This window comes from Castor canadensis, chromosome 4 (genome assembly GCF_047511655.1).
Source record: "Castor canadensis chromosome 4, mCasCan1.hap1v2, whole genome shotgun sequence".
NCBI classification, from domain to species: Eukaryota; Metazoa; Chordata; class Mammalia; order Rodentia; family Castoridae; genus Castor; species Castor canadensis.
In genome coordinates, this window is record NC_133389.1 from 163,405,930 (window position 1) to 163,429,191 (window position 23,262).

The window sequence follows — 23,262 nt, forward strand, 5'->3', positions numbered from 1 at the left end:
TAGTCAACAAGTTCTACTTGGCAGCTCCACTATACACCTTTCAGAAATTTCCTTTTATCCTAGTCAGTGACTTATATTACCAGCCCTTCTAGATTGACATTCACTCAGATAGAACTGTGATTTCCAATTATAGCAATTTATACAGAAGCTCAGCTATGCCAAGGAGAAAGTAGTCATGCTATAGAGATCTGCTTACGTGGCTTGTTCCTGATCTTGCACACCTGGGTAAGGATGGCTGTACATAATGATGCCTGGAAGAAGAGAATGCTTCTGTGAGTAGGTATTTGGTTAATCAGAAATAGCAAGTTTTAGATGAATAATATGCAATACTTTCCTTCTTACACTAGAACCTAAAGAATTTTATTTTGGGGATCCTCTTCTAAAAGAAAATGATTTTTTTCCTTTCACTCCACATCAATGCCATACAATTGGTGAAACTCTCATAAAAAAGAGATGTTTTTCACATCATGTATAGAACCTTTTACGATACAAGACTTAACTTTTATTATACAACATGTGTCCCTCTGTTACATTTGAACAATTATTTCCCCCTTTCTTCTTTCTATTTGGTCATATGTGTTTGTGTTTCAGCAGCACCTCAGAAATATACATTTAAATAAGTAATTCAAATGGGGACCAATTATGGGAGGATCTCCTAAAAAACAGACAGACACCACACTGACCCCCTTAAGATACTATGTCTGTGATTGGGAAATACTGTAGCCTGACAGGACCTTTTCTTCTTCTTCACTATTTCTAAGGTGCTTTTTTTCTACAGCTCTACCAGAGCACAGTTTGAGAGCTTCGTCCACATATCTCCTTGGAAATACAAAGGTCCAGGAGGATTCAGAGACAATAGCTGGCTCCAGAATAGTAGTTATTTAATTCCAGTACAGTACCAAATTATTAAGATAGCTCAAGGTTGGTGATACTTTTTAAATTAGAAGCAAAGCTCTTTTCTCCCATTCCTTAGAGGATCTTGATTAGCCAGAGTCAAAAATGGACTGGCAATAGTTTCCCAAAGAGCATAGTGTGAAGGTAAAATCTATTTTGTCTGAGTAGATGTGGAAAAGAATGATAGGGAGTTGGGAGTGAGGAGATGTCCTAAATACTTGTTCCAGTAGTCATAAACTTAGTAAGAACTGTCTCATTTACTGCTCATATAATATATGCTCATAATATTAGGATACTCTGGCATAGTACTTGAGTATCATGCAAGATTCCAAAAGCATATTATGTCCATTAACTTAAATTTATAATTTTTATTTAAAAAGATGTGGCATATTTTGAGGTTGAGTTTTGCAGTAGTTGCACATTACAGAAAAACAGATAATTAAAACAAAAAGAAAGAAACAACAAAACCAATTTGACCTCAATTTTAATCACATCACTTGGTAATGTACTTTCCATACCTTTTGTGTAAATTAATGCCCCTTCCCCCTCTTTTTTTTTTTAACTGAGGTCATATTTTTTTTCATTGGGGCCCTACTTAAAGTCTGCTAAATTATAATATAAGCAGGGGAAAAATTGTGGGGTTTTTTTTTTTTTTGCTTTGTATTTTCAAAGCAAGAAATACTCTACTTCATCAGAGGAGTCTTTGCAAACACATTTTTGTCCAATACGGCAAATCCTAGAGAATCAGTTGTTTCCACATATTTTTAGCTGAAAGATCAAGTAATGTATTAGGACCTATATCATAGTCACCCTGTAGGTTACACAGCACCCAGCAAAATGTCTTAAGTGTAGTTATTGATCAATGAATGCTTATTAAAGCAAATCAAAACTTCACCAACTATTTTCCCCACGAACAACATATATTAAAAAGAAGACATCTTCTGTTGTAGGTACGGATGCAAAGCTAAAATGAGATGCCTCCCACTGACCTTGCTGCTGGCACAACAAAGAGTAAGACTAAACACTGGAGTAGAAGGGGACATGTGTTCATATTTTTGAAAAAAAAAAGAGTTTACCTATAAACCATTTGTTAGGGAAAATAAGCAAACCAGTATTCTTTGGGAAGAAAAAACAGTATTTTCATGTGAAATTAACCACTAGAGGGAACCACATGAATATAATAGATATTGACACTGTAAAGAAAAGCTAATTAAAAGATTTTTAGTAGCTTGTTGGAACCCAAAGAAAATCAATTTTACAGCTAAAGTCAAATCCCAATTCCTGCAGAATCTATCAAAGATGCCATCAAACAAGTGGTGGATGAGGGGGAGGTGGTGGGAGAATTGGGTTGATTTTTAAAGACAAATATTATTAGCATGGTATATCCCACTTGTGCATTTTGAAACAATAAATGTCTTTTATGGTAATACAGATTTCATCTTTGAAAGAAATAAAATCCTTCCAGAAAGGGTGGAAAGCTACCACTTTCATAAGTCTGGCAAAAAATTAATAGGGAATTGAGGACACATTACTCCAAATCTCTATGCAACTCCAGCTAACCCTTATTTTTAAATTATAAAAATAAATTTCAGTTTAGGATTAATAGAATGTTTGTATTTTAGAATTCTTACTTTTTGTACTCTGTAACCTAAAATACAATGGTAGCAAGTTACAACAAGCCTATTAGTGTCTAGAGTGGCTCAGATTGCCTTTATCCAAGTAAGACACTAATTATAAAGAACACCAGAACACAGGCTTCAAAAAGCTAACCCTACAATGTGGTGGTGTTCTCTTGTTCTCTACATCTTTGCTACATTTTCCCTTAGTCATTTCTATAGCTGTTATATTTTCATTATCTGTCACAACAATACATAGCTTTTGCTCTGAATAAAACATCTTACTGAAAGTCAAGTTTTCAACAGTATTTCAAACCAGGTTACACTAGCCTCACCTGGCTTTAGTCACCATTTCATTTAATTTACCACTTTTGATTATGCCCTTTATTGATGCTCTAGATTTTAGGACTATCTAATCTTAGGACCTTAAGACTATCAATCTTGTTATTTTCTTTATGGTTCTTCCTGCTAGGAAAATGCCAAAGCAATTGGGGAAAAAAATACTGTTTTCTCTGAAATGATGACTCAAAGATTCTGTTGCTAGAATGAGTCCTTAACTGTACCATTTACTTCTATAATCCCCAGTACCTTTGGCAGGCACTATTTTGCCCAACAGTAGGGAGATGAAAGGAAAGGAGGCACTGCATTTGTGAAAGATTGTTTGTGTCTTTTTTCCTAAGTAATAGGCTATTTATTAAGTTCAGTCTTGGCTAAAAAATGTGTTACTCAGTTTTTTCTCCATCATTATTATTATTTTCAGAATTGGTATGGAAAAATAATTTGAGCAAGGCTCAAGAAGATGAAATGGTCTGATGAACAGTAATTGAATTAGAAAAAAATACATCAATTTCTTTTAAATTCCAACTTTATTTGAAAAGATATATGGAAGTGTCTTAGAAAACCCAGTGAAAGTAGTTCTGACTAAATCTGAAGAAAAAGTTTGGAGTAACAGAAAAATGAATAGGCAGGAGTCAGACAGTCCTAGGTTCAAATCTCATTCCTGAGCCCCAGAGAAATAATAGTAGAGAAAAGTAATACTCAACCTGAGGGGTGCTATAGGGACCAGCAATATTTTATACAACCCCTATGTCACATGGTGAATGTTCAATAAATAGCAGTACTTTTGGTCAGGTATAGAATGTTTTAGTTTAAAACTTTTGCTTTCATGTTTATATTCATGAAAATTATAAAATTGTTTTAAAACATTTGCCTATAGACAAGAAATGGCTTTAAAATATTTTTCTATGAGACACAGCTACTACATGTGGGAGCAGAATGAACAAGAAGTCTGCATTATTATCCTGACTTGATAAATGAGGAAACTAAATAAGTCTGAAGTTAAGGGGATTATCCAGAATGTTCCATCTGGCAGGAATTACTGCTTCCAAACTCCATTTAAAGACCTGTGATTTAGATTCCATAAAATACCTGCCACTGGGCGGAAAGAGATTCAACATCATGTCTATATGGCAATGATATCAAAGCTGCAATACAGGTGTCTCTGTGTGAATGACTTTACCATGTTGGGCAGCATCGTGTTTTGACATGTTAACCCGCAGGAGGAAATTGTTCAGGCTGTTGAGGTAAGCTGGAAGGGAGTGATAGCCTTCTGGATCATACCACACCTGTTAAATTTCAAAAGGAGATAAGATCAAGATTGTATTCAAATAAATTAAGCTGTCTCAATATCTGATAGGCGACCCTATTTTTATTTAAAGTGGGAGCACCCATTTCTCAGTAACTTATTTCATCTCGGAAGGTAATGAACTGAACTCCAGACTGTTAATCAGAGTCCCATATGTTTCCAATTTAAAAGTGGACAGAGGTTAGGAAGACAGTTGCTCTGAGTGGTAGAACTAAGTTATAGTTATTCAAGATTATTTTTATAGGCAAAACTTGAAATAAACTGGATAAGTCATTGTTGTCTCCATCTCTGTGGCAGACTCAAGGTGACTCTGACACTAGAATTAAAGGTATTCTGACTGTCATTAATAGTAATAATGCAAAAGGCACACAGACCAGGGGAAAGAAAGAAAGAAAATACACATGCAAAATTGGATCCTTAGCAATAAGACTGATAGCCTTGAAATTCCCCCTCTCTCAATTCCTACTTAAAACCCACAAGATGTGAGTTACTTTACCCTTGACATCAAAACCAAAGGGGTTTAAAATGCTGATGCACTTCGACTCAAATTCAGGTCATAATTTAAAGTTACAAATTTAATTTAGAGAGAAATTATGTCATGTTAGAAACTCCCTTGTTTACACAAGAATATTTACTCTGTGTAGAGAGAGGTGAGAGAGAAGGAACAGGGGAGAGGGCCCTGAAATCCCAAGCATTATTATTTTGCACATGACCTTAAAAATATCTGTTTTAATAGGTCCACTAATACCTATCTTTTAGTGATGTTGTGAGGATGAATCTAAGTAGTATGACTAAGAGGTGATACTGGTGTTTGGTATATAACAGTCACTAAATTAATTTTAGTTTCCCTCACTTCCTCCAAGACTATGTATGTATGTGTCTTACTACCAAATGAGAAATACGTGAAGGCCAATTTAAAATCCCTGACTGTTATTGATCTTATGCTTAATCATATGTGTCTAATTCAGTGACTCTAGCTTCTTTCAAAACATGAGAGTAATCTAGAATGGTGAAAAAAACAGTATTGTATATCTCTATCAAATTTAGTTACGTTTTCAGGTTCATCAAGAAACAAGTTGAGCGAGAGCTATGGAGGGAGACAAGAGAGAGTGGTAGTGGGGGAGTAAGACCAAAGTGGTGCACTATACGCATGTGTAGTAAAGGCAATACTAGTCTATGTACTATTTTTGTTTTTTCTTTTTTTGTGATTAGTAATTTAAGAGGTTTAGCCTGTTTACTATGTAGAGAGCTGAACAGATTCATTTCCATTACTATAAGTTCTATTGAATGAATATGGAGTAATTATTTTTCTTTATTATATTGCATATGGACATCTAGAGTTGTGGGTTTGTTTGTTTTTCTTGGCTATTACGAGAAATACAAAAACTATAGTTTTGTACATGTCTCCTGGTGCTTATGTGCGCATGTTTCCTCAGGATAGATATATAGGGTTTGGAACTACCATGCTATGGGGTATGCATGACACCAAGTTAATTGTATACATGTTTTGTTTTTAACAAATGAAACTGCTTAAATGTATCAATTTCCCCTTTTTATTTGTGTGACCCCCCCACCTTCCCCAAAGAAAGACCATAATTTACCTTGGCAAGTGTTCTATCATCAGGAACTCCTGTTATATCGAAACGGAGGTCATTCGTCAAAGGCAGTCCAAAACTCCAACCTCCGTATCTGTAAAGAGTAATAAAATTTTTATTGTTTTACTGGATAAAATCTTTAGGAGTTGATCTAAAACACTCGAGTAGAGTAGGGGCTCAATTTTTTTCCATTGGGAACACATCTACAGTACAAAATAAATATCACTTGAGAAATATTTTACATTTTATTGATACATTTTATCATATTTTAGTCTCAGTGTACATTATAACCAAAGGCAAAAAGTCCCTCTAAACAATTGATTATGTGCAGTAATCATTATGAAAATTAGTGACATATATTCTAATCAATTCTTCCATCTTAACCAGCTCAAAAATCTTAATATTTTATTGCTTAAATATTAAATATTCTTTTGTGGTAATTAATACTAGACTGATATAATGTCAGTTCTTATCTTTTGGAAAATTTTTCAATTTTCTCTCTACCTAGTCCATTCCATGGTGCTGTATTTTTTTTTTCTTTTCTCTGATGTATGAAGATGAGTGGGATTTATCTAAGTACATATTTATGGTCTCTGAAAAATAAAAAGTTCATTTTAAAAATCCAAGCAATAATTTTAAAAATAGATTAACTTAGATGTCCACCAGATTAGGGTCAGCTTAAATAAATAAGGTTGCAGTGTGATTCACAAATCTGTGACTGTCCTAAATGTGATGCAATAGAGCTATATATTTTGATATGTAAGTGACACCATAGTATATTGTTCATTGCTTTAAAAAGATACATTTTTAGAACAGTTTGTTTATAATAAGCCCATTTTATTTGTAACAGATAAACTTTCTTACTATAAAATATTCAAGTATCTAAGTTAAAAATATTATTTGCTTATAACAAAGTCTATATTTCTTGAAAATACTTACATGTATATCTATGACTAGAAAATTTCTGGAAAGATATATACAAAAATGTTAATAGTGGTTATATCTGGGTAGAGAAATTATTTTTTTCTTCTTTTGCTTATTTGTAATTTAAAGTTATTTTACAGTGAATGTTAATCATTTCTGTATGTTGAAAAGTGAATGAAGGATGAGATGGAGGAAAGCAGAAAGTGGTAATGACTGTGAGTTGGCGAACTTCACATCCACAGTAAATGTTTAGGTGACTTTGGTTAATGTCCTTGGGTACATGTTCACTCACAGATATACTCTAAATTTTGAGATATTTTATTATTATTATTATTATTATTATATTGGATCTAGAGTCAATTGTCACCAAAAATCATGCTTTAAAACCCTCCAAATAAGTATAATTCAGTCAACAACTCCTCTTTTGCTTCCAAAAATGTACAAGTTTAACAGTACATTTTTGAGGTCTACAAAATCCAATGTTTTTTACTTAGCTCAAATAAATCTTACTTTAGTCTCATTACTTAAATTTCAATACATATGACTGTTTAAACAAAACTAAGAATTTAACCATATAAATAATCACTCAAGGTTTGCAATTGTTTTCTCTAGTTTAGGAGTCAGTTACCATGAAAATTAGAGAACAATTAAATAACTAGAGCATTTTACCTTTTTTGGACAAAATTATTCGCAGTTGATATAAGATAGTTTTCCATGTGGTGCCCAGTGAGGTTGTAAATTACTTGGGAGGAATAAGTTCTTCTATGAGGTGGAGAGTAGTTAAACTTAGGACATTCCTAGAAAAGAAAATTAAAAATTAAGTTGTTCCTGACCGATGCTGTGCAGATTAAGTAAACAATGTCAAGGAGCTTTAGTCTCATGATTCATCTATTAATCCAACTGCTGGAATGTGATAAAAATGTCCTCTGACTCTAAAGAACTTTGAAAAAGAAATCATCTTGCCTACTGGCAAAAGATTAGAATAAATAGTTATTATTTATGTAGCGCATATACATATGTTTGGGACTCATTTAAAGTCCAGAAGAATACAAGTTAACAAATGCGTGATGTTTCTTCCAGTGTGCTGACAAAGTAATATTTTTGGAGAATAACATTAACATTAAAATAACTCAAAATTCTTTCAGTAACTCACATGGAAGGAAAAATGTTTGACCTCAATTAAAAAAACAATGTTATCATATATAACATCTTAGAGATTGACAGCAGTGGTTTTATATATATACTTATATGGCTCTAACTCAGGAATAAGAACTTAAATATTAACTTATATATCTATTTTTCATACTAGTTACATATGTATATATGCACATTTAAACTATATGCATCTACATAAACCCTTAGGTTGTAATGATTTTTACATCTATAGAAAAGTCACAATTGGCCACTTTCCTTCAGTGTGAACATTTTACATTAGCACGTGCATTTACTAAGAGTTTATTCTTAAGGCCTTATTTTTATACTCCTAACTTTCTGCTCTTCATGACAACTTCCTTTTCATTGTGGCTTCTCAAGCGTCATTGCCATCCTATTTAGTTTAGGAAAAGTCTAGCATTATCTGGTTTCCTCTTTTATCACCTCGCACAATGTCACAGAGACCAAGTCTAGCACCACATGTGTCCCAGGAACATGAAGGTGAAGACTGCTCTTAAAGAGCCAATGCTGGATTTCATCTCACATCGAGTTGTACTAAGCATCACATTCCAGAATGGCACAGCTTCCACAATTAATTAAGGAACGTACTCTCAGTGTACAGTACAAATTTTAAGGATTTGTATTCTATTATACAGAGAGAAAGGCACATGCATTATAAGTGTACTGCTTGATGAATTTTGACACACTGAACACACTCATGTAATCAGCAACCAAGTCAGAAGACAGAACAATGCCAAATCTTCAGAAGCCTCCTCCCTTCAAATCACTTCCACTCCCTTCAAATCACTACCACTCCCAAAGGAACAGACACACTAGTTTTCCCATTTCCATGTCTTATATAAACAGAATATATTAGTTCTATTTTGTGCTTGGCTTTTTTCCATATGATGTACATGGTGGTAGGTCATCATTTTCACTTTGCTGTATTCCACTGTGGAAAGATAATACATTTGACTTATCTGTTCTATAGTTGGTAGCTCTTTGGGTGACTATTACTGTTGCTATGAATAGCCTCGTATATGTCTCGGTGAAGCTGCTCACACTCACGGGAATGGAATTGCTCGTCCCACAGCACCAGGCCAGGGAGTGCTTTATATATATTCTAGATATCAGTCTTTGTGAATTTTCTTTTAACTCTGTCAATTGTGTCTTTCGATTTGCACAAGTTATATAATTGTTTTGCTCAAAAATCTTAGGAATTTACTTTATCCATAGCAAATATCTTATGTACCCTGTATTGGTTTTGCAGTTACTCATTTTTATTACATGGTTGGAAATAAACTGACATGATAGACTGAAAAAAATAAAAATCTATCAGTTTTATAGTTAATAAAAATTGTCCAGCATTCAATCTTAGATATTAAGTTAGTTCACTGTAAGCTAAAAAAATGTGAAAAACTTCAGGAATTAGTGAGATTAGATGAGGGACTAAAAAACTCAGAATGCTAGGTAAGACTCATTTTTAAATACTCAAGAATTCCAAAGGATCATTGTTGGATACCAGCTCCTACTGTTAGTAACTATCTTACACAAGAACCCCAAGATAAGTTGCATTTACTGAAAATATTTTGATTCTAAGCTATTGTACTAAGACCTTTCAGAGTACAATCAGATATCACTTTCAAGAAAATATTTGCTGATTCCTCCTCTACGCAAAAATAAGTTGACAGTATAATAACCTTTAATAAACTTTGGAAATTATTAGTACTTTTTCTTCAACAATCTTTTTAAAAATTTTAATTAATTGACCACAGTAATTATGCAAGCTTATGATATATAATGTTTTGTTTTGATACATGTATACATGTATGTACATGTGTTGCATATGTTATGGTCTAATTAGGAATCTGATTCTCTAGAGAATTAGTTTGGTGAATTGATAAGCTTAAAAAACTAACACTTAAATCTATAGATAGATAGAATGAATGAGTGTTGAGTAATTTTTTTTTATTTCTTTCAGGAAATGATTTTTTTTGCAGACTGGAGGTATATTTTGGAGATGTATGGAGTTCTAGTCTAGACTCACACATAACTGACTTCCCATCTGACCACTACAGTGGCAGTCTCACTGTATTTTCAAATATGACAGTTATGGTCACATTTTATTTTGTGAATATAGAGCTTTCTAGTTAGAACTGAACTGAGACCAAAAATCATTTTCAGTTGGTTTCCACAAAGACCATCACAGTATTACCTACCTTTGGAAATTTGTCCTGAGTTGGATTTAAAACAGTGACCTGAAGTTCAAAGTCAATATTTTTGAGTTGCCTAGGTCCATATCTCTGAGCTTCTAGCTTCGATAAAATGAATTTATACTGACTCTTTGGTAACCTGGATAGATCTTTCGAGTTGTGATATTTATTCCCTTCTTTTTTCTACTTCACTGAAACTGAATTCTCTTTTACCTGGATATTTTCTGAGCAGGAGCAAACACCAAAATTATTGATAGGTTCTCCACTGGTATTCCATCTTTCCAGACTGTTTTTCTTTGAACACCGTCTGCAAATAAAAATGGTATTGAAATGAGGAATATGTGTGTGTATGCATGTTCTCATGTTTGTGTAGGAGAATATAAACAAGTACTGGTATTAAATTCAAGGGTGTAGTCCTATGCAAAACTTACTGATTTTTCATAACTTGAATATGTGTTGTGCTACTGTATTCAAGCGATTTGACATTTTGTGATAGGGATTCAGAGAAAGTATTTATTGACTAAGTAGTGTTTATACCAAAGTACAGGAAATTGTCCTACTGTAGTTGGATGGTTGTTATGTTCTCTTTGCTCTTTCACCCTTTCTGCTGACAGGAAGGGTTATATTTGGCATAACAATGAACAAGGTCAGGTTAACATATGTTATATATGAGCTTGAAAGTTTCAATAAGCAACTTCAGATAGTGTAAAAACATAAGAATTGGAAACAGAAGACTTGGGTCTCAAGTTCACTTACCTATATTACTATCTAGGATTTTTAGACAAAAATCTTAGTCCCTGTGAGCCTTAGCTTCTTCCATTGTAAAATAGGATTAATAATCCACAGGGTTGTGATTGTTAAATGTAAGTATTATACATATATAAGGCATCTCATGTTTATTATTACAATATAGCACACCCAGGGAATGAACTAAAGTAAATGGATAAGATCTGTTAAATACAGATTTCTATCATGGTACTGCCCACTTCTATACCTGCACACCACACATAAATTGGAATGTTGAAAAACCCCCAAAAATAAAAGAATCAGGAATCACTTACAAATCACTACTGTTCAGACACACATTGTCAATTCCAGGGAAGTTCCACAGGGCTGAGACCAGTCCTTTTGTGGTTGGGTCAGAATTTCTGCAACATTCAAGAACAGAATCAACTCCACAGTCTTTACTAGTTTTCCACATTAAGCTCATGTTCACAAATAATTTGAAGACATGAAATTATGCTGTCTATTAAAATGTTCTCTTTTTTAAAAATAATTTTTTCTTTGTTTTTTTGTAGGGTCAGGGATTCAATCCAGGGCCTTGCATAAGCTCGGCAAGAGTTTTGCTATCGAGGTGCATTCCCAGCCCTACAGGACTATTTTCTTAAAAACCTAAGAAGGACTCAGCCTCTGGGAGAAAAAAAAAATGTAGCATTAGAAAAAACAGCCTCCATATTCTCCCTAATTGGCACAGCACTAAGTGATCACCTATTATTGTATATGTCACGTTATGTGGAATTCTGGCATTGCTACTCAATAAGGCTATATTATGGACTGGAGGCATGACTCAAGAAGTAGAGCACCTGCCTAACAAGCACAAGTCCCTAAGTGCAAACCCATATTCTGCCAGAATATCAATAAAATGTTATCTGCTATATATTAAAACAGATTGGGAAGCCACATACAACCAGGCTTTCTTGATTAAAGTCTAGTTATTAAAATATACTTTACTTTTAGATAAATGCAAGTTTTCAAAATGTTAGTTGTTGGTGATAGAAGTAACACTGCAGTAAATCAAACTGTCCATTCCTTCAGTAGAATCAGATACTGTGGCTCCTGTGTTCTTGATTCTTCAACATTCCATGGCCCTCAAGCCAGGTACAAAAACACCTCTGGAAGCATTTTGAGAACATTCTCTTAGTTAATGGAAAGCAACTCACGCATAGAAGGCTGTCTGTTCGGAGGTACCATAAAGCGAGGGGGAGATCCGGATCTCTGGGTAGTTGTTGCTGGAATCTCTCAGCGTGCCAAGGCCCATGGCAGTGGTTACAAATATGATGGGGAGGACGACCTGAGCAATGATACCTTTCCAGTTCCTGCGGGTGTGGTGGAATCTCTTGATGAGAATAGCCATTATCTTCTTCAGTAGCAGTCCAAACCCATCCAGCCTCTCTCCTCTTGTCAGAATTTTGTCTGATTAAGGAAAAAAGATTTCATATGGCCTAGAAAAACCTTGACAAATCAAGTAATAAAGTAATCTCAGAAACTATAGATGAACCAGATGCCAGTGACTCACACTTGTAATCCTAGCTACTTGGGACACTGAGTTTGAGAGGATCAAAGTTCCAGGATAGCCTGGGGTTTCAGATCCTATCTTAAAAATAACCAGAGCAAAATGCCTGCATATGTGGTTCAAGTGGTAGAGCTCCTGCTTTGCAAGCATAAAGTCCTAAATTCAAACCCCAGTCCTACCAAAAAAAAAAAAAAAAAAAGAAAATATAGATGGATGGTATAATGTGGCATGATGAGAAAAGCATATGTATGTTTTAAGCATCTGGATTGGAGGTTTAGCAATCCATTTGCTACCGTGGGCCAGAATCCCAAATTGAGGATCATAATAGCCATCTCATGTAAATCTGAGATTTACAAATTATAATTTACTAGACACAAAATATTATTACACATACACACAATAATTTTCCATGTAAAAATTAGGAATCTAGAATTTTATAAATGCATATTGTTCCCACTCCAAAGTCTCAAAACAGATGCAGTATTTATTACTAATTGTGAATAGTCAGGAAATAGTTTATGTCAAGAGATTGAATTCTAATTAGGTAAATAGAATCTAAAACTCTAATCTGGTCTAAGAACTCATTCCTATTTTAAGTAACTTAGCAATTGTAAGCCTAATTGTTTCTGTGTCTAACATGAGTAGGAAAAGGGAATTCTCTCCTCCCAGGCATGCTTCTAGTCCAACCACTTGTTCGTTATATTCTTTTTGGAAATTTGGAACAATTATGGACTTTCAAAACTCCATTTTTACCACTGGAGTCTCAAGAAAATACTCATTGAAAAAATGTCTACCCCTGAACCCTGACTTTGAAATGTTCTTCAGGTGCTAAGAAAAATCCTATGGCTTCTGACAGCCAGGGTGCTGTGGAGGCCATAAACCTTGCTCCCTCAGTAGAGCCCTTACAGCTAATAATTTCAGCAGCTCCCTCCCAAAGTAGTTCACATTTAGTATTCTCTCCAAAGGCCTGCCACAAAGCATGCTTTCACACATGATAAGATGACAGTACTCATCAACTGTGTGTGTATTTTAAATTCTCCATCACACATTATGCAGCACAAAAATCATGATCTTCATTTAGCTGATAAGGAAAAAATACAAAGCTGCTTAATTTAAAATGAATTCCAATTAAACAGAGTGAACAAGTTTAAATGCAAACTCATATCTCTGCAAAAGGGAATTGTACAGGGAGCTGAATATTTTGAGTTAATTAGTCTGCTTTTCTGTTTCTTGAGAAATTAGATGTGGATGACTTACAGGTGTATCAAATGGAGCGAGTGTGCTTTCTCAAAGATAATGTCAATAAGGGGAACATTTTGACTGAAGAATAGTTCCAAATTAGAAGACAAATGCAGAGGCTAACACAGCATTTACTTCCTGCAGCAGATGACCACTTTCTAATCAAAGTCCTTAATTCTGTGGACTCTGCAATGATGTTCCGCAAAAGATGATAAATGCGGAATATGGCAGAAGACGAATGAGACTCAAATTCCAGAATCATACAAACATCAGCAGTGATCTTTTCTGAGTTTTAGAGACAGGCAAATGTTTAATTAAAAGTTCTGTTCCTAGAGATTTTTCCTAATTTAAGCAAACTGTTGAAATGACTACTCCATAATTTATATATCATTTCTCTACATGCTTCCTTGAGTAAATAGTGTTTCTAGAGGGATAAATTAACTGTCAGAAAAAAATGAAGTGACAATAAAAGTGATTTTTAAAGCAGTTTAACCCTGCAAAGTCAAAAACCATGATTTTTCAAACATATACCATGTGAAGAATTGAGGGTGAAGTCTGTTATTACAGATACTCAGCCATCAAGCCCAACTTAATCAATTCAGAGATCTTTCCCCAAAGCATTTTCTCTGCCCCTAAGTGATTCAGAGTGGGGAGATTAGACATGTTTTTCAGTGAGGTACCATGAACAGGAATGACCCTTCATCTTTTTTTTTCACACTTTTTGCTTCCACTTGCACCCATCTAATAATAGAAGGGAATTATCTTGTAAGATCACCTTGTCTTTTGTTGGAACAGTACCAATTACCAAAAGAACCTTAACTTATTAAGCACATATCAGAAATTCTAGTAAGTTGTAACTCAAAATCACTTCTGGTGAGTGGAGGGAACACTCATCATTACCTGTCAAGGCTGTTCCTTCAGATTCTTCAAAGTACTTATGAAACAGAAAATTTGATTTGTTTTGTTGAATATTTTGTCTCTACTTCCTTAGGAGTTTTTAAAATTTAAAACAAAACTTTAAAGTTGAGTTTAAAAAGATAAAATCTGGGGCTGGGGATGTAACTCGGCCATAAAGCACTTGCCTAGCTTGCACAAGGTCCTGGGTTTGATTCTTGGGACCACAAGAAAACAAACAAACAAAAGCAAATAAAAATCTGTCCCTTGGTTTTCCCATTTATGATATTTATGAAAATGAAGCAAATTATCTGCATTAGATTTATACCATCTCTGTCTGTGAAGTTGCTGCTGCTCACAGATAAATCATCAGGAGTTGAAATGCCGTTGGTAGTGGGATTCCCAATTTTTCTCTGTGTCAAGTGCTCAAGACTCATGTTACTACTTTTTTGGGACTCTTTAGTCAAGTTCAGAAAGACCTGGAATGAGAAGCCAGATTACTTCATTAAGATAAAAAGTGCATGTCTCTTTAAAGTTCTGAGTTCAATTTTGATTCTCAATTTTTATTACATTTACTGAGACAAATATTTCCCATCTGACTTTAAGAGAATATTTTTACATGTAAAAGATGTTTGTTCTTTTAGATGGGAGACATTTTTATTTTCAGAAGTCAGCTTTTCAAACGAATGGTACTGAGATAATTTTAAGTTTTTCTGCTTTTGTGAAATATTTATTTTAAAATAGTTTTTTAGAAAATAGTGCACATATTAATTCTGAGTTCACAGCAAGTTATATCAGCTTTAAGAAATAAATGGAGTTGGGAATACTGGCCAGAGGTAGAGTGGTTGTCTAACATGCACAAGGCCTTGCTGGATTCAATCCCCAGCACTGTGAAAGAAAGAAGGGGGATGGGAAGGAGGAAGACAAGAATGAAGGAAAGAATATTCTCATGCACCTCTTCAACAGTGGTGTCTGAAATGCCATAGCACCCAATGTTGAGGTCACCCATGCCCTGGTCCAGTGCTCTCAGGAGTGATAGATAAGCTCCTGCAACTTTGGTGCTGAATGGAGGAAGCACATATACAAGCTCTCCCCCGATATCCTCCTTGAGGTAGGCTTCAGGAAGGTGTGATCTGATCATTGCTGTAACGGCCATTGTGTCACATATTCTGTTTGCATCTAGATTTCGACTCTTCAGAAAAAAAAACAGAAGTTAAACACTCTCTCCTCTATATACGGTAACTGCTAAGGATACTAATCAGGGTGATGAGTTCTTCTAGGGCATCCAGACCCGAGTCAGATCACATATCACTCCTTCAATGGCTCCCTGTCCCACTTGGGAATCCTATGGTCATATACAAGTCCCTATGTCACTAGCCCCATACTCCCACCCTACCTTTTCCTTTCTCCAAGCTCACTGCCCATCTTCTTTCTTCTTCCTTGCTCTACTCCTGCTGCTTGAGTGCTCCAGTTTCAGGCACATGTTCTCCTCAGGGTCTCTGACCCCAGATAGCAGCACAGCCCATGCTCTCACCAGCTCTAATGCATGGTTCAATTCTTGCTTTCTCAGAAAGCTCTTCTTTTGCTACCTTACTTAAAAATTGTACCACTCAGCATTCTCTATTTCCCCTCTCCTGGTTTATTTCTAACCATTTCTTAGAAATAACTATACTAAGTAATTTACCAATTACTAACTGATAATATATTTAAAAATCTGCTTATCAAATATATCATTTGAATTATTCACACTGCATCAGAATATAAAGTTCAGAAGGCCAGAGATTTTAGTATCATCAGTTCACTGATGTATCTCTAGCACATAGGATAGTGCTTGGGTACATAAGAAGGCATATTATGCCCCTAATGTATGAGCTTCTGAATTAATTAATGAATATAATAATGAATTACTTATATTTTAGAGGTCATTTCAGGATAATTTAGATGTTAAATAAATTGTAATAGTCAAAAACCTGCCTAATAATGTACACATCTTGCACAGTATTGTTAATTCACATACTCCATTAGATACTACAGGAATCCTTAGTTATCATTTTTGTCATTTTGAAGACGGAAAATTTCTGGTGATCTGATTTACAGTCTCTATCCTACAATTGAAGAGTCCTGGTCACAAAGTGAATACATGGCTTCTTATTCTCTTACTTTGCTTTTGATAAGCTCCCAAACTTAATTTTAGCTTTAAAGGGTGAAACAGGAAAATTTAAAGGCTGACCCTCCATCATAACCTTGGATGGAAATCACTTTTTTACCTATACCTTGTTTTTTCACTTATTCCCTAGACCACCAGCATTGGCATCACACGGGGATATGTTAGAAATTTAGTAAATTCTGGAAGTCCAACTGATTCAGACACTCTTAGGATGGGACCAGAAATCTGGGGGCTCTACACAAGACCCCCATCATTCTGATGCCTGCTCAGGTTTCATAACCAGTAAAGTAGGGTATTAATGAATTTTAGCAATGAACAAGGTTAGAGAGAGTCTGTCTCCATTTGAAATACAAAATTAACTTATAACCTCATAATGAGGCATATTTTCTCTTCGTCTAACCTTCTTCTTGGTGAGTGTGAGGTGATACCCGTCCCCAAATGCTTCCTTGAGGTAGAATGGTGAACCACAGCACCGGAGTCCACCCTGCTCCAAGAAGGCAATGCGATCACTCAGCACTTCAGCCTCGTCCAAGTGGTGTGTTGACAGAATGATTGTTCTGCCTTGAAAATACAGTCAAGAACAACAGAAAATGAAAAATGAAGATTCAATTCCCAAGATACACAGAGTTAGCAAGTTATGAGAACAAGAGTCACATGTTATGAATTAACTGAAAAAAAAACTGTCCAGAAGGACCTTCCAAAATGATCCAAAGGGGTGTTCTTCAATATCTGGGGGAATTTCTTATACAAGTTGGTAGCAATCAATCATTTATTATGCTGTATGGCTAACTGTCCACCATTTGCTCTGTGAGTATAGGCAACTCTTTCTAATCTGTAAGAATTTTGCTCCTGTGGCTTCATTTTATATTCTTTTTCTTTCCTTCACCATGAAAAAGAATAATTTTAAAGGCTTTTTGAATTTCCTCTGATTAATCCACTCCACTTTGATTACTCCTTTGCTTCACATCCTGTTAGCACTTATTTAGTCTGTTTCAGTTTATTTTCATTTGTGTATGTTTGCTGTCTTTAATTAGATTCTAAACTTCTCTAGGCAGACTTTGGAAATTCTGTTGGATTTACATGCTTTCAAAAAGACCAGTTAAGTACTAAACTCACAGTGGGCACTGGATAGGTATTAATCAATTGACTGAAACCTAGCTGAGAGAAGAGAAATCTTGGGAGAAGAGCCCATTTAAATTTAATTTACATTTAAATGCTATTAAACAGAAAAGACATCCACTTGCTTTTGTGTATCAGAGAGAGTAGAGTTATGACTGCCAAGTGAAGAAGTTATAAGAAAGTACCCATACCAGTTTTGTTCTTGGATATAACATCCCATATACTTCGACGAGAACATGGGTCAACTCCAGTGGATGGTTCGTCCAAAATTACTACCCTTGATCCACCAATGAGAGCAATGGATATAGATAACTTCCTCTTCATTCCTCCTGACAATGTTCCGACTCTCTTATGACGATGGCTATACAGTCCAGTATCTTTCAAAGTCCTTCAAAAATAATTTATGATAGTTTTTACAGACTATTTGAAATTGGAAAAATAAAAAAAAATACTAAATGGTAGGTATTCACTAAGCAACTATTATGTGCCCAGTAGACTACAACAAAGCACTAAGAATCCAAAATAGTTTTTTATTCTTTATCATCTAGTTGGAAGTACAAAAAATTAATACTAAGAAAAACACAAGGGAACATATAATTCATTCATTTGATAAGAATTTAGGGTATCTGCCTATTTTATGTCAGGTCATGTTTTATGTAAAGAAGAAAAACAGTGAGAAGATAAAAGTTCCTACCCATAAGGAATGATTGTACTACAACATAAATGTGTTGAGAGGGATGTGGGGAAAATCAGTAAATAAATATATTCTTAAGCAAGTTTATAATATGCCAGGGGGTGAATACAAATTAACCAACCAAACAAACAGAGTACTGAGATAAAGAGTGCCTCTGCAGGCTGTTTTAGGCATCCATTCTTTATGGTAATGACCTCAGAGAAGGTAAGATTTGAGCAGAGGTCAGGAAAAGTGGTCCTTTGACCAGAATTAGGTCAAATGGCTGTCGTAGAATGGTGTGCAACTTCAGAGAAGAGTAAGCAGAAAGACCTGTGGAGAGAGCAGGTTGCAAATAGTCTAGAGTGCAACTAAGCAAGTGTGCACACAGCAGAATGAATAGAAGAGAGTGGAACCAAACACTCAGAAATGAGATCAGGACAGATCATGTAGGGTCATGTAGACCTTGATAATGATTGCTTAGTGTTACACTGAGTATGGCAGGAAGCTGTGTGAGAGGTTCAGGCAGGAATGACTTGATCTGATTTGCAAGTGAAAAAGATCTGATTGGATGAAGGAAGAGTAGGAGCCAGGAGTTCAGTTGGGGGCTTGGACAGGTATAGTAGTCATGGATATTAGAAACAGAGTGTTTGGGCCAATATGGGAGCCAAGTGGAAGAAAGTCAAACAATTTACATGTATATATTAATAGAGAAGTAGAAAAACTAAAATGTAATTGTTGTATGGGAAAACATTTCCTACTGGTATTATTACAAGAGTTTGACCAAGCACACTATGTGTTAGCAACAGTAGTAACTCATGTTCTTGTTCCTAGTGTAACTCACCTTTTTACCTCCTCATGGAGCTGCTTTTTAGTCCAGTGAGGAACTTTGATAGAGCCATATAAGAGAAGGTGCTCTTTGGTAGTGAGGTAACTGAACAAGACATCATGCTGCATACAAACCCCCATGTTCTTCCGAACAGTATTCAGGTCTGTTTTAGTATCTTTTCCATACACAAAAATGGTACCTGCTGAGGCACCAAAAAGCCCAGTCAGCATGGATCTGGAAATGAAGAAATGATATATTAGGTATGGACCAAGGATTCAAGCTGTATATTAAGATTAAGTATATCTCACTTGTTACCAAGAAAGGTTATAGTGTATCTCTTCAATAAATGTCAAGTTATAAAATAAAAGGATATTAAATGTGAATAAAAATTATTTTTAGGCTTTTAATAATTTTGAGTGTTACATCAACACTAGATGATAGTGGTTGGTGGTGGTGGCAACAATAATAAAAATGGTTATGCTTTTTAAAATTGCAAATACACTCTCTCTTTAAGCAAACTCATATACTTGCCTTACATCCTAGAGTATAGACTGAAAGTCTCAAATTTATATTCTAGTTCAGACCCAATTACTCAGTTGTAGACTTGTTCTATTCATTTAACAAACAATGACACTTCTCCATAAGATACCTTACAAGGTATGTAAACTCAGTACAATCTTTGACCTCAAACCCAACTTTCATTGACTTTACCTCTTTCCTTGTGTGATAAATTCATGTTCTGGTTGCACAAGCCTGGAGTTCAGAAGTCACTTTTGCATCCTGTACTTCTCTTGATCTTCTAACTCCACTCACATTTCTCCATTTTCACAGCCATTACCATGGGATCAACAGCCATTGCTATGTGCCTAGCCCATGACTGTAAACTCCTAACTCTTCTTCCCAGGTACTCTTTGATCATCCCTAGTCTTACTGGCTACATTGTGAATAGTCTATTTCCACCTAGATAATTTGCCCTCATCTTTTAAATGACTAGCAAACTGGCAAATTATTTAATACTCATCTCCCTCCATCATAATCTAAGCTTCATAAGGTAAGATAAGGACCTGTTTTCTCGTACTTTATCACAGTACCTAACAAGTGCCTTGCAATGAATTCCTGTGGACTATACAGAGACTCAAAATAATATTCAATTTTCCAACATAATGTATTGAAATATAAATAACATACATCATTAGATTTAAATGTTTATCCTCAGAAGAATAAAATAAGGCATTCCATCGTAAAATTGTGGCCTCTTCAAATGCCTTCTCTGTCCTTTTTCTTCACCAGCGTCTTAGTTCCTATTAGAAATCCTGCTTTTGAGCACTGTAATCTCACTAGAATGCCAACTTTGGTGTTAAACAGGTGGTGTAAGTAAGAGAGATTGGATGTTTACTATTTTAGTGACCTTTTAATTTACAAAAATATTAATAATTTCAATGTTTTGGAAGTCACTGAGCTTACTCGTGATAACTTAAAATAGATGTGCAGCAAGTGACACATTTCTTAAAGACTGGAGTGCTGACTCAGCAACTAAGCAAATGGGGAGCTCTGGAGGCAAATCACACAAAAAATTAAAAAAGTGTCACTTTTGCAACATTTATATCTCTTTTCCATTCTGACATAAGAAAGTGCTATGTAAGTAGAGTGAGAAAGAGAGAGGACAGCCCACATACTGCTCTTGGACTTTTTGATTTAGATAAAAAAGCTTCTCCAGAGGAACTAGTACAGAAACCTCAGAATGACAGGTTATCACTAGCAGGGGATCAGGAACCAAGGTAAAGATCAGTTAGAGATGAATCAACATGGGTCATAACACATGGGTACATGAAAGCAATAGTAGGAATCTCTCTGTATAGCTATCCTTAACTCAACTAGCAAAAATGCTTTGTCTTCCTTATTATGCTTATGTCTTTTCTCCAACAAAAACAGTCACAAGGGCAGAACAGGACCTGCCTGAAACTGAGGAGGGGAGGTGGGGAAGGGTGAGGGAGGGAGACAGGGTGGAGAAATGACCCAAACAATGTATGCACATGTAAATAAATGAACAACAACAAAAAGCTGCTGATTCTTTTGTTTTCTTATAAATCAAGGCAAGAGTTTCCTATGATGGAACAGGTAGGGTTGTGTGCCTTCATACCAGGATGTGCAAATTCAAACTGATACATGGGTCTATATAGAAATGTAAATAAATCAAGCAGACTGAGTGAATGTGTCAGTACAGGTTGGTGGAGATGAATCAGAAACCAGGTGCTCCCACTAAGAGAACTGCCACCAACAAACTCCCACCAACAGTCCCCGCCTAAAAACGTGGACCCAATGTTGCAGAATTTCCTACTTTCTAAGCCATGCCAAAAATGCCTTTATTGGGAAACTCCTCATTTTAAAATATTGGGACTGAATTAAAAATTTTAAGATGAGGTAGGCTAACACTAGGTGGATCAAATAATCCTATATTCTGGTAGGCCTGAGCTAGCCTTTGAACTCACAGTTTGGGACCTCTGCTTTGGACAATACCCTGGGGCTAGCAGAGTGGCTCAAGCAATAAGTGCCTGCCTAAGACAAAAACACTAGATCCCATTCTATAATATACAAGTTGAACCATCTTACTCCATTTGGAAGACCTAGTAAACTTCATTTTTTAATAAAAGGGGTCAGTTTATAAAAAAGAGCTATATTTACTATAATATGCTTCTGTGATATTAAGTGTTGAAAAGTAACATACATGGTAGTAGTTTTACCAGCTCCATTGGGCCCCAGCAATGAAGTAATATGCCCTTCATAAAAGTTCAGATTGAGGTTATCAACAGCAACTTTTGAACCATAGATCTTTGTGACCCCATGCAGGGCAACTCCCACTGGGAGATCTTTAGGTTCAGGCTCAATGTTGGAGGAAAACATGTATCCAGGACCTGGAGAGAAAATCAAGGAAAGAGGTGCAAGTTCACAAATAAGGAAATGGAGGCAGAGATAGACTTTTCTTTAATTAAAAACTGAAGATTATATAAATACAACCCTTTAAGAAAAAAACACAAGTGACTTATTATAGTCTTCAGCCTCTTTCTTACTTGATTACAGAATGAATGAGGTGAAAAACGCATTTTGTAGTTTCTCAAAGTCTTCTCTGTCAGAAAAAGCAGTTTCAGAATAAAGAATCATAATTATCAGTTCTCCTTCACTATAGAACTTATGTATTCAAAAGATAAGTCTAAAGCTTTGTCCTCTGGTTGGGCAGGATGATACTAATTCATAGAATAAATGTTTACAAGTTGTGATTTTATAGTGATAAGGTTAACTAAGATCTGTGGTTTATAGAATCCAATTATACTATGTATAATTCCTTCAAGCATCACAAAGGACCACTTATATGGCTCATTTTTACTTTATAAAGTGACACTACTTACCCAATGTCAGTTAAGAGATGAGCTTTGAGTGATTTTTCTAGCATTAGTGATGGGTTATGGTAAATTATCTATATTTGTTTCTTGGTCACTCCTTATGACCTGTGGCAGATGGCTGGAGTTAGGGGTGCAGACTGTAGTCAAGGAGCAAAATTTTTCTCTGTGTGAGGTTAACTGGACCACAAAGGGATCTACAATCTTGGCCTAATTAACACCATATGCTAACCAACTGAGCTAATGAGCCCAGAAAAAGCCACAATTCAATCCCCCTAAGAGTCCAAACACATATGTGTAGACATACTCATCCATGACTAAAAGGATGATAATTCTGCCATTTAGAAAAGCATAATTAAAACTACTAGTCCTGTAAGTTTTTACATCATTTCTCTTATAATAATGCATGTTGTTGACCTACTTGTCTTACTGGCAGATGGGTTGGTGTTCTGCATCATGATATTGGTAAACATAAGACCATTGCTTTTCTCAGGCTTCACCTCTGCACATCCAAATCGCTCCTTCCAATATGAAGGAAGGATTGGAAAATACCACGGAGCTGCTACACCGTATGTTCCTGTAATAAGAATGTATTAAGAAGAATGAATATTTATTTT

The 23,262-nt window shown here is 35.3% G+C and overlaps 1 protein-coding gene across 1 annotated transcript in view; it reads right to left on the minus strand.

The window, feature by feature from the left end:
- Abca12 (ATP binding cassette subfamily A member 12) overlaps nucleotides 1-23,262 on the minus strand; it is a 172,886-nt gene that overhangs the window by 26,980 nt on the left and 122,644 nt on the right. The window contains exons 27-40 of the mRNA XM_074071660.1: nucleotides 23,067-23,222; nucleotides 21,976-22,162; nucleotides 19,266-19,484; nucleotides 17,943-18,139; nucleotides 17,033-17,193; nucleotides 15,421-15,657; nucleotides 14,794-14,944; nucleotides 11,980-12,232; nucleotides 11,101-11,187; nucleotides 10,253-10,346; nucleotides 7,344-7,471; nucleotides 5,757-5,844; nucleotides 4,030-4,135; nucleotides 197-251 (exon numbers count right to left, since the gene is read on the minus strand). Coding sequence (XP_073927761.1) covers nucleotides 197-251; nucleotides 4,030-4,135; nucleotides 5,757-5,844; nucleotides 7,344-7,471; nucleotides 10,253-10,346; nucleotides 11,101-11,187; nucleotides 11,980-12,232; nucleotides 14,794-14,944; nucleotides 15,421-15,657; nucleotides 17,033-17,193; nucleotides 17,943-18,139; nucleotides 19,266-19,484; nucleotides 21,976-22,162; nucleotides 23,067-23,222 — 2,119 coding nt within the window. The remainder of the gene's footprint in view (nucleotides 1-196; nucleotides 252-4,029; nucleotides 4,136-5,756; nucleotides 5,845-7,343; nucleotides 7,472-10,252; nucleotides 10,347-11,100; nucleotides 11,188-11,979; nucleotides 12,233-14,793; nucleotides 14,945-15,420; nucleotides 15,658-17,032; nucleotides 17,194-17,942; nucleotides 18,140-19,265; nucleotides 19,485-21,975; nucleotides 22,163-23,066; nucleotides 23,223-23,262) is intronic.